General features: G+C 49.5%; 4 gene segments (V, D, J or C); 1 reads left to right on the plus strand and 3 right to left on the minus strand.

Annotated features, from left to right (window-relative positions):
• Positions 1–382: 382 nt before the first annotated feature.
• LOC140208114 (T cell receptor beta variable 30-like) lies at positions 383–1198 on the minus strand. The segment is given in 2 exon segments: positions 383–795; positions 1153–1198. Coding segments are annotated over 2 exon segments (459 nt in total).
• Positions 1199–1688: 490 nt separating this feature from the next.
• On the minus strand, positions 1689–2895 carry LOC140208115 (T cell receptor beta variable 30-like). The segment is given in 2 exon segments: positions 1689–2038; positions 2857–2895. Coding segments are annotated over 2 exon segments (387 nt in total).
• Positions 2896–5548: 2653 nt separating this feature from the next.
• LOC140208116 (T cell receptor beta variable 30-like) lies at positions 5549–7827 on the plus strand. The segment is given in 3 exon segments: positions 5549–5599; positions 6545–6903; positions 7810–7827. Coding segments are annotated over 3 exon segments (414 nt in total).
• A 654-nt stretch (positions 7828–8481) lies between these two features.
• LOC140208117 (T cell receptor beta variable 30-like) lies at positions 8482–9286 on the minus strand. The segment is given in 2 exon segments: positions 8482–8894; positions 9241–9286. Coding segments are annotated over 2 exon segments (459 nt in total).
• Positions 9287–12206: the final 2920 nt, after the last annotated feature.

Genomic DNA, 12206 nt, shown 5'->3' on the forward strand with positions numbered 1-12206 from the left:
GTGGTGTTGAAGGCAGATACGACAGAGGCTCATTAACAACACGAGTCCAGATAGTAAGCAATGCAACGCTACTGAAGCTTCATGGGTGATGAGATCTTGGTGGTGGCAGAGAGTTCAGTAGTCATATGGCGTTGGGGAAGGAGCTGTTTCTCTTCCGAACAGTTCTTGTCCAAGATGTGCGGGGCAAGTTTCATTGCACAGAGAGCGGTGCTGTCTGAAAAGCCCTGATAGTGGTGGTGGAGGTGTCGGGTGTGATAAGAGACAGATGAACATATACACGAACGAGGAGAGAATGGAGGAACGTGGACCGTATGCAGACAGGCTTAGCTTAAGTTGCATAATTTTCTGTACTGTTCCGGTACGAAATTTCTTCTGCGGTCAATCATACGACTTTTGGGTGTGCCGTGACCGCAGGGCAAACGTCATTTCCTGTTCTCCCCACCTTGTCGGCGGTGGAGGTGTTTGTCGCGTCGGCCCATTTCTGCCAGTCACTGTGTCGACTCCAGGCGCAGAGGTACAGGGGCGATTGATTGGCCCGGAGGTCGTCGGTTTTCAGAATGAACGTTTTTTCATCAGGTCTCTTGGCGATGAATCCCTCCACGGCTTTGTCCGGAGTTACAAAGTTCGTGCCAGCCGATTCGAACAGGTAACGTGGAGCCTCTCCCGCGTATTGCCGGTACCAGAACATGTATGGATCGCTATTGCCTCCGGATAGCGTGCAGCTCAGTTGGACATCCTTCCCTGGAGGCGCGGAGACAGCCGGCGGAGTCTGATGGAACTTCTGCGAATTCGCGTCTGGCCAAAGACAGGGAGAAGAGATCGGTCAGTGAGCAGGGGCAGCCGGAGACAGAGGAGAGAAGAAATGGTTAACGAGGGGTGAATAAGGGAAAGCAGAGGGCCGACCGCGCAAAAGAACACCTGCTCTCCATTCGGTCCGCGACTACTTGCTAGCCCCTGCTTAGCTGTAGATGTAGACTGGCCAAGGCACTATTTATTTCTCAAGCTACTCTTGAAGCTAATAAACAGTTTAATGTACTAAAATATCAAATATTCAGGCGATGACGGAATTGGATGGAAATGTAAATCTTAAAGAGTTGTGGAATTCAAGATATCCTTGGCTGAAATGTCGAGTATCGAGGTGGAGGTACTTACCGGGGTAGTTGAAAATAAGACCCAGAAAAGGGGCAAGGAGTCTCATTTTGGGAATTTGGTTGCGGCGTGTGCGTCCGACGTGGGCTCTTGTCTCAGTGTCTGATCTCAGTGGACTAGGAGAAGCGCGGAGTCAGTGAGTTGGATGAGCTCTCAGTCCAGACCCCACCCGATCGATGCAGGATGTGGGCTGCGGCCAAGCGCAGACAATGTGAGCAAACGCGGGATGTGATTGGCTCGCCGTCGCCCAATGATCTGCGGAGAATGCGAATGGGCGTGAGGTTGTTTCAAAGGCTCCTTGTGCTTGTTCGCCGCTCGGATGCAGATAGTGTAAATACAAACAGGGTTTATCCCCTGAGGTTGGGTGAGACTACAACCCGAGGTGACATGAAGAGGAAACTCGGGAAGCGAGGGAAGAATAGCGAGAGGTGAGAGCGAAAGCTAAAAAAGAAAGAAAGAACAAGAGAGTGTGAGATAGATAGCGAAGACAGTAAATACTTGTTCCTTTCCAAACCGATCGGCAGCTGTTTCCTGTCACGTTAGAAGGTTTTTGTTGAGCGCCGGTGTGTCCCCGAGTCACTGTGAGGACTCCACCCGCAGAAGTAGACGGCCGAGTGGTTCGGCAGCACGCCGGGAGAGGTCAGAATGAACGTCTCGGCATTCGGTCTCCGGGCGGTGAATCCATCCACGGCCTCCTGAGGGGAGACGGTGTTGGCAGCCCCGGAGTAAAAGAGGTTGTGAATCTCCTTCCCAGGGTATTGTCTGTACCAGTAGAAGGCGTTACCGCTGCTGCTGCCCTTTCTGAGGCACCTCAGAGTCACACTTTCCCCGGGATGCTCGGTGAGGGCCAGTGGAGTCTGAACGATGGCCTGCGGGCTCACACCTGGAACTGAGACGGGGAGAAGGGGAAGGTCAATAATCTACAGAACGGGAGAAGATTCGGGAAAACCGAGGAGCGGGGAGCGGATGGAGGGTGGGGTTAGACGGACCGCGTTGAGAGGCGGAATAGCTGAGGAGCGGAAGTGATATATGGGAATGGTCAGTAAATTGAAGGATGGTTGGAGATCTGTGAAACAAAAGCTCTGGGTCCAGAAGACAGACAATACGATAGGTAGACTGATAAGACTGACAGGGGGAATCAGGTTGAGAGAGAGAGAGAGAGAGAGAGAGAGAGAGAGAGAGAGAAAGAGAGAGAGAGAGAGAGAGAGAGAGAGAGAGAGAGAGAGAGAGAGAGAGAGAGAGAGAGAGAGAGAGAGAACGAGAGAGAGGGGCGAGAGCTAAATTTGAAAGAGAGATATGTAGTAAGAATTGGACAAAGGCAAGAGGGAAAGAGAGTCAGAGAATAAAGAAGAACAGATGAAGAGGAAGATACAGAGATAAAATATTGCCCAGATAAATCGCGAAAATGAGATAGAAAGACAGAGAAAGTGAAGAAGAGTAAGGGAGAAAGGGAGAAAGGGAGAGGGAGAAATAGGCAGATGGGTATAGACAGAGAATGGAAAGGGATGACTGCGTCAAGTGGATAAGGAAGGGAAGAAAACAATAAAACATGTTTGGTGATTGAAATGCAATAAGGAAAAAAAACACAACAGTGGACAAAAAAATAGGAACGGTAGAAAGAAAACACAATGAAAAAATGAGGGTGGAGATCGAACGAAAACGATAGATAATAGGTTGTGGAATTATTAAAAGAGGTCGACATTTTACCGTGAAGCCAGATTATCAACTGGAGAAACTGCAGCATATTTCACTCAAAGGTTTGACTTCACGCTTCCGAGAGGCCTTCGAGAGTGAAATAAGTTCGGACAGGAGGCCCCGCCCTTTCCAGCCTGATGGACGGACGTCCGCGCACTGCTATTGGCTGTTTTGCTCTTCCCGTTCTGAAGGGCGGGATCGGGGAAGGCGGAGCGGAGTAGAGGGACCGGCTGCGCTCTGCTTCACTGACTACGGGTCGAGCAGTGTGTGAGATCGGCCGGGGATTGCTCTGAGGAGGGGCGAGGTGGTTTGTGATGTGAGGAACAGAAGAATATTGATTTTTATTTCTCAGATCAGCCAGATAAGAAACAAAGCACATACCCAGGAAACCACGAATTAATGGTCAGAGGGCTATCTCAGGGCGATTAGGACGGAGAGAAAGAGGCAGAGAGAGGGGAGAGAGAGAGAGAGAGAGAGAGAGAGAGAGAGAGGGTACAGAGATTGTGAGAGATAGAGAGATTGATGGAGAGAGAGAGGGTGGAGAGAGGGAGATTGAGAGAGCTGGAAACAAAGACGCGGCTTTAATGCGAACAGTATTTTAAGGAAAGAACAGAAAAGCATGAACGCAAGGTAAAACAGAGCTATTAACTAAAACTCTCACACATGAAACGAGATGCGAATACCGCGTCCGAAACGAATATCCAAGCGTAAACAGAATACCGGTGGTCCTCAGAGTCAGTCCACTGTTCTCACGGAAGGCCAAATGCAAGCCGGCAGCGTAGCGTTGCTGTGCTTTGCTCGAGTATCGACAAGAGCTACAACGACAAGTAGGGAGTTAAATATCGCCGTGATAAGGTAATTATCTGACACGTACATATCCACGAGCACAGTTATCGCATCTGCTGTGCAACCGAGTCCTGGTTGTGACAGGGCTCCCGCATCCTTCCTTTGTCTTGTTTGGTGGAAACCTAACGGACTCTCCTCTGTCCAGCTCTTCATTCTAACCATGACCCGTTGTAAGCAATGACAACCTGTTGCACTTCGCGCAACACGGCCAAGCTTCGCGTTTCCCTCAGATATCGATACCGCTTGTCTGAGTCACTGCTTTACATCCTCGTGAATCTGAGAATACAAGGATTGTCGTCTTTTGGATGGTGTCGGACGTTTGGCATTCATTTTGATAGAAGGACATAATGTGCAGAGGGACAGGATAGGGACCAAATAGAAATCCCCTTTGAGAAGCTATGGGTCACCTTCATTGCATTGGGCACGGTGCTGTAGCGCCCTCCGCTGGACGGATGTATAAAATCAAGTAAATTCTAACCCACTTGCTCCCCAAGCAGAATCATAAATCAGAACGGCACAGATACTGGCCCAACCGTGCCAACAAGCGAACCGGAATTTCCCAATGCTCCCCACTCCACTTGCTTCCTCAATTTTACTAAGGCACTGCCACAACCCCTTCCCCTGACAAATGCGCACATTACTTCAGAGTAGCCTCATCAACGCCTTATATAACTACAGCATAATGTTTCATCTCCTGTGCTCAAAGTCCAGGGAAAAGGAGATGCGGAGTGGTTCAGGTGGGGGCGGGAGATGATTGTGTCATTACCGGAAGTCAGTGAAATCAATATTCATGCATCTGGCTCGAGGCTACCCAAAGGAGTATAAGATGCTGTTCCTCCGGCATTGTGTGCGTGTTACAAAGTGCATACCCGAGACGATCAGCATCGACTGGCACTGACAGCCCTTCTCCGCTGAATCCACCCCCACTCCCGACTCTATCAGATCCCGTCACCATCCGCTCCTCCTGCAACACTTGCTCCCGCTCTTCTGGCGGCCGGGCCGCCGAGCCATTGTTGGTTTGCCAGCAGTCCGGTTCAATAGGTGAAATATACTGTAAATGACAGCAATTATAAATAAATAAACGACTGCTCAGATCAACAAACAAACAAACAATAAATAGCAAATAAATACATCAATAGAACAATGCGGAAATAAAGAAATGAATCGTTAGAGAAAGAAGCACGTATGTCATTAAACAGATAGACAGACAGATAGAAGATACACACACACAAACACACACACACACACACACACACACACACACACACATATACAGAAACAGACACACACACACACACACACACACACACACACACACAAAATGCATTGTAAACGCGTAGAGGGAAAAATACTGAAGCAGTGTTGATACGTTCATTTTCCGATCAGAAATCTGATGGCGGAGGGGCAGAAGGTGTTCCTGAATCGCTGAGTATGTGTCTTCAGTCTCCTGTACCCCCTCCTCGATGGCAGCACTGCGAAGAGGGTATCTCCTTGGTGGTTGGGGTCGCGAGTGATGGTTGCTGCCTTTTTGAGGTTTCTCTCCTTGAAGATGCCCTCGATGCTGGAGAAGCTATTGCTGATGACGGATGTGATTGCGTTCACCACTGTCTAAACACCGGAAACTGCTGATGCTGGAAATCTGAATCAACACACATAATATGAGAAGGTCTGGGCGCGGACATGGAAATGAACAGACAGTTGACGTTTCCTGCAGACACCCACCTCTTCAGCATTTTCCGATACTGCCGATTGGCCCCTCCACACCAGACGGTGACTGCAGGCGGCAATTTGCCCGGATGGGGCGGGGAATAGACGAGGCGTTTCTCCCCAGTCGCCACCTCGCACAACACAGAGAGGGATTCCGGAGAGAGGATGTTGCTGTTACTGGTCCTGGCGCCGTTGCTTCAACGTAAGAAATAATCTAACACAACAATTAATCTTCAATCATTAACCAGGTTTGGGTCACTATATTATCGGAAAGATGTTAAAATAGAACGAGTGCAGAAAAGATTTACCAGGGTAATGCAATGGTCTGAGTGTCCAAGAATCAAGGAGAAATTGCCCGGACTAGGATTTCATTCCCAGCAAAATCGAGGATGCGGACACAGATTTAAAATGGGACGGGAACTGTACTGTACTTAAAACGGGACGGCACGGGATTATGAATGGGAGTCGAGAGATTGAAAGGGGACATCAGATGATGATGGTTAGTTGTTGCTAGAAATAATGACGGACATGTTAACAAAGTTTAAATATCATCTACTTATACAGAAGTGCATCGATAGGAGAGGGTCACAGGGCGATTGGCTGGACACGGTCAGCTGGGACGGTCTCGGTTGTAAACAGTGACACCATGGCCGGGTTCGGCTGAAGGGGTCCGTTCCCATGGCGATGTCAAAGTTAAATTCCAGTTTATTGTGTTTGACCAACTTACGGGCGGCAGCATCAAATGCACAGAACACCAGACGAGCAACATTCACGGGGAAAAACGACGTCAATATAAACTATTCACGACTAAAGGTCAAACCAGTTCAGTTTCAGTTTAAAAAGATCAAGATGGTCCCGGTGTTGCTGAACTGCAGTAATCCATGACCTGTCGTTTGGATACCGAATGAGTCAAGGAACTTAGAGATAATTATCATATTAATATTTTATGCTGTTTAGAACGTATATATTGCTATTTTTAGCAAATTCTTTCGCGTTATTTACCACTGACCGAATTCCTCGAAATCTGCTCAAACTGATCGCCTCGTTCGTTTTCCCCTACACTCTGTCCTTCCCTTTAACCACAGATCCCACGTACACGGGTCTTTCTGTTCATTTAACTCTCTCCACATCCCGTTCCCCTCCCCAGGAGCGACGTCGCAGTCCGTTCGCCAGGACACGCCGGCTCTGTCCAAATCTCCCGGCGAGAGCGTGGAGCTGAAATGCATCCTGGACGGCGGTAGCGCTAGCAATTATCTCTACTGGTACAGACAATATCCGGGAAAGGAGATTCAGTACATGTTTCATTCCACAACGATCAAAACCGTCAGTACGGAGGAGGCTGTGGACGGCTTCACTGCACGGAGACCCGATGCAAACACGTTCATTCTCAACTCCACCAGCCTGCGCCCGGACCAGTCGGCTGTCTACCACTGCGCCTGGAGTACTCACAGTGGCTCAGAGACAAGCCGGGGCCCGACAAAAACCTTCGCAGTCGACAGGAAGCAGGTGAGTGTGAGAACCATTGATCTGCATTGCACTGAACACGCACAAGATTGTTGAAAAACACGTGCAAGGCAGCATTAGCAAGTCTGCAGGTGACACTGAGAAGCAGTGGTATCGTTCCAGATTAGATCGAGGTGCGAGGGTGAAAACGACCTATCGAGCTGTTGCCAAAGGAGGAGACAGTGAATTGAGGAAACGAATCCTCACATGGGAGCGGTGAAGAATCCGGGGCGGCACGGTAAAGGAGCGTAGCGGGTAACGTCACAATATTAACGCGCTCGCATTCATTTCCACCGTGACCACACGGGCTTCCTCCGGTTTTCCCGCATAATCGCAAACATTCGTACATTACAAAGACTGACTGAGACGGTTTGATCAAAGTGAAAATCAATTACAGGGCCGGACAAAACAAGAGAAGCTGTCGAAACGGGCAGAAGTTTTGGGAAGTTAGAATGGGATATGATTTTCAACGTGAATGTTGGAGAACTGGGTAGTGTTGTGGAACAGAGGGACCATGGAGAGGAGGTAAAAGGTTCATGGAAGGTGGAGTCACAAGTAGACGGGGCGGCGAGGAAGGCGTTTACACGCAGACCCTCGTCAGTCAGGACACTGAGTACGGCAGGCGGGAGGTTATGCTGCAATTGTACGAGACTGAGGTCAGTTCGCATTTGGAGTACAGTGTTAATGTTTGGACGTCCCGCTGCAGCGAAAGGTGCCACTGAGCTGAGGGAGAGGGAGATTGACGAGGATGCTGCCTGGATGGAGACAGACCACTAATCGAGCTCTTGCCAGCTGACGGGACAGTGATCTGGAGAAACGTATTCTCACATGGGAGTGGAGGGTGGTAAGTGCCGGCACGGTGGAGTGGCATTACGGTGAACGAGACGCTGTTTCTGCTCTCCGATTCAGTTCCGCGGCTGTCTGTAAGGAGTTTGCACACTCTCCAGGTAACCTCTTGGGCGTCCTCCTGTTTAATCACACATTCACACAGCTTCCTACAATTTAAAGACGTGCGGGTGGGTAGGACTGATCACATGAGCCGGGAGGCCTGCTACCGTGCTGTTTCCCTCAATATAACCAGTAAAATATGAACATCATCTTACAATGACGATGTGATCAAATGATTTTTGCGGGGCAAGTTGTTTGCATTTTCAACACAGAGTGTGGTGGGAGGCTGAAATTTGTTGCGAGGGGTGGTGGTGGTGTTGAAGGCAGATACGACAGAGGCTCATTAACAACACGAGTCCAGATAGTAAGCAATGCAACGCTACTGAAGCTTCATGGGTGATGAGATCTTGGTGGTGGCAGAGAGTTCAGTAGTCATATGGCGTTGGGGAAGGAGCTGTTTCTCTTCCGAACAGTTCTTGTCCAAGATGTGCGGGGCAAGTTTCATTGCACAGAGAGCGGTGCTGTCTGAAAAGCCCTGATAGTGGTGGTGGAGGTGTCGGGTGTGATAAGAGACAGATGAACATATACACGAACGAGGAGAGAATGGAGGAACGTGGACCGTATGCAGACAGGCTTAGCTTAAGTTGCATAATTTTCTGTACTGTTCCGGTACGAAATTTCTTCTGCGGTCAATCATACGACTTTTGGGTGTGCCGTGACCGCAGGGCAAACGTCATTTCCTGTTCTCCCCACCTTGTCGGCGGTGGAGGTGTTTGTCGCGTCGGCCCATTTCTGCCAGTCACTGTGTCGACTCCAGGCGCAGAGGTACAGGGGCGATTGATTGGCCCGGAGGTCGTCGGTTTTCAGAATGAACGTTTTTTCATCAGGCCTCTTGGCGATGAATCCCTCCACGGCTTTGTCCGGAGTTACAAAGTTCGTGCCAGCCGATTCGAACAGGTAACGTGGAGCCTCTCCCGCGTATTGCCGGTACCAGAACATGTATGGATCGCTATTGCCTCCGGATAGCGTGCAGCTCAGTTGGACATCCTTCCCTGGAGGCGCGGAGACAGCCGGCGGAGTCTGATGGAACTTCTGCGAATTCGCGTCTGGCCAAAGACAGGGAGAAGAGATCGGTCAGTGAGCAGGGGCAGCCGGAGACAGAGGAGAGAAGAAATGGTTAATAAGGGAAAGCAGAGGGCCGACCGCGCAAAAGAACACCTGCTCTCCATTCGGTCCGCGACTACTTGCTAGCCCCTGCTTAGCTGTAGATGTAGACTGGCCAAGGCACTATTTATTTCTCAAGCTACTCTTGAAGCTAATAAACAGTTTAATGTACTAAAATATCAAATATTCAGGCGATGACGGAATTGGATGGAAATGTAAATCTTAAAGAGTTGTGGAACTCAAGATATCCTTGGCTGAAATGTCGAGTATCGAGGTGGAGGTACTTACCGGGGTAGTTGAAAATAAGACCCAGAAAAGGGGCAAGGAGTCTCATTTTGGGAATTTGGTTGCGGCGTGTGCGCCCGACGTGGGCTCTTGTCTCAGTGTCTGATCTCAGTGGACTAGGAGAAGCGCGGAGTCAGTGAGTTGGATGAGCTCTCAGTCCAGCCCCCACCCGATCGATGCAGGATGTGGGCTGCGGCCAAGCGCAGACAATGTGAGCAAACGCGGGATGTGATTGGCTCGCCGTCGCCCAATGATCTGCGGAGAATGCGAATGGGCGTGAGGTTGTTTCAAAGGCGTGGCGCTCCTTGTGCTTGTTCGCCGCTCGGATGCAGATAGTGTAAATACAAACAGGGTTTATCCCCTGAGGTTGGGTGAGACTACAACCCGAGGTGACATGAAGAGGAAACTCGGGAAGCGAGGGAAGAATAGCGAGAGGTGAGAGCGAAAGCTAAAAAAGAAAGAAAGAACAAGAGAGTGTGAGATAGATAGCGAAGACAGTAAATACTTGTTCCTTTCCAAACCGATCGGCAGCTGTTTCCTGTCACGTTAGAAGGTTTTTGTTGAGCGCCGGTGTGTCCCCGAGTCACTGTGAGGACTCCACCCGCAGAAGTAGACGGCCGAGTGGTTCGGCAGCACGCCGGGAGAGGTCAGAATGAACGTCTCGGCATTCGGTCTCCGGGCGGTGAATCCGTCCACGGCCTCCTGAGGGGAGACGGTGTTGGCAGCCCCGGAGTAAAAGAGGTTGTGAATCTCCTTCCCAGGGTATTGTCTGTACCAGTAGAAGGCGTTACCGCTGCTGCTGCCCTTTCTGAGGCACCTCAGAGTCACACTTTCCCCGGGATGCTCGGTGAGGGCCAGTGGAGTCTGAACGATGGCCTGCGGGCTCACACCTGGAACTGAGACGGGGAGAAGGGGAAGGTCAATAATCTACAGAACGGGAGAAGATTCGGGAAAACCGAGGAGCGGGGAGCGGATGGAGGGTGGGGTTAGACGGACCGCGTTGAGAGGCGGAATAGCTGAGGAGCGGAAGTGATATATGGGAATGGTCAGTAAATTGAAGGATGGTTGGAGATCTGTGAAACAAAAGCTCTGGGTCCAGAAGACAGACAATACGATAGGTAGACTGATAAGACTGACAGGGGGAATCAGGTTGAGAGAGAGAGAGAGAGAGAGAGAGAGAGAGAGAGAGAACGAGGGAGAGGGGCGAGAGCTAAATTTGAAAGAGAGATATGTAGTAAGAATTGGACAAAGGCAAGAGAGAAAGAGAGTCAGAGAATAAAGAAGAACAGATGAAGAGGAAGATACAGAGATAAAATATTGCCCAGATAAATCGCGAAAATGAGATAGAAAGACAGAGAAAGTGAAGAAGAGTAAGGGAGAAAGGGAGAAAGGGAGAAGGAGAAATAGGCAGATGGGTATAGACAGAGAATGGAAAGGGATGACTGCGTCAAGTGGATAAGGAAGGGAAGAAAACAATAAAACATGTTTGGTGATTGAAATGCAATAAGGAAAAAAAACACAACAGTGGACAAAAAAATAGGAACGGTAGAAAGAAAACACAATGAAAAAATGAGGGTGGAGATCGAACGAAAACGATAGATAATAGGTTGTGGAATTATTAAAAGAGGTCGACATTTTACCGTGAAGCCAGATTATCAATTGGAGAAACTGCAGCATATTTCACTCAAAGATTTGACTTCACGCTTCCGAGAGGCCTTCGAGAGTGAAATAAGTTCGGACAGGAGGCCCCGCCCTTTCCAGCCTGATGGACGGACGTCCGCGCACTGCTATTGGCTGATTTGCTCTTCCCGTTCTGAAGGGCGGGATCGGGGAAGGCGGAGCGGAATAGAGGGACCGGCTGCGCTCTGCTTCACTGACTACGGGTCGAGCAGTGTGTGAGATCGGCCGGGGATTGCTCTGAGGAGGGGCGAGGTGGTTTGTGATGTGAGGAACAGAAGAATATTGATTTTTATTTCTCAGATCAGCCAGATAAGAAACAAAGCACATACCCAGGAAACCACGAATTAATGGTCAGAGGGCTATCTCAGGGCGATTAGGACGGAGAGAAAGAGGCAGAGAGAGGGGAGAGAGAGAGAGAGAGAGAGAGAGAGAGAGGGTACAGAGATTGTGAGAGATAGAGAGATTGATGGAGAGAGAGAGGGTGGAGAGAGGGAGATTGAGAGAGCTGGAAACAAAGACGCGGCTTTAATGCGAACAGTATTTTAAGGAAAGAACAGAAAAGCATGAACGCAAGGTAAAACAGAGCTATTAACTAAAACTCTCACACATGAAACGAGATGCGAATACCGCGTCCGAAACGAATATCCAAGCGTAAACAGAATACCGGTGGTCCTCAGAGTCAGTCCACTGTTCTCACGGAAGGCCAAATGCAAGCCGGCAGCGTAGCGTTGCTGTGCTTTGCTCGAGTATCGACAAGAGCTACAACGACAAGTAGGGAGTTAAATATCGCCGTGATAAGGTAATTATCTGACACGTACATATCCACGAGCACAGTTATCGCATCTGCTGTGCAACCGAGTCCTGGTTGTGACAGGGCTCCCGCATCCTTCCTTTGTCTTGTTTGGTGGAAACCTAACGGACTCTCCTCTGTCCAGCTCTTCATTCTAACCATGACCCGTTGTAAGCAATGACAACCTGTTGCACTTCGCGCAACACAGCCAAGCTTCGCGTTTCCCTCAGATATCGATACCGCTTGTCTGAGTCACTGCTTTACATCCTCGTGAATCTGAGAATACAAGGATTGTCGTCTTTTGGATGGTGTCGGACGTTTGGCATTCATTTTGATAGAAGGACATAATGTGCAGAGGGACAGGATAGGGACCAAATAGAAATCCCCTTTGAGAAGCTATGGGTCACCTTCATTGCATTGGGCACGGTGCTGTAGCGCCCTCCGCTGGACGGATGTATAAAATCAAGTAAATTCTAACCCACTTGCTCCCCAAGCAGAA

Source organism: Mobula birostris, chromosome 13, assembly GCF_030028105.1.
Source record: "Mobula birostris isolate sMobBir1 chromosome 13, sMobBir1.hap1, whole genome shotgun sequence".
In the NCBI taxonomy this organism is placed as follows: Eukaryota; Metazoa; Chordata; class Chondrichthyes; order Myliobatiformes; family Myliobatidae; genus Mobula; species Mobula birostris.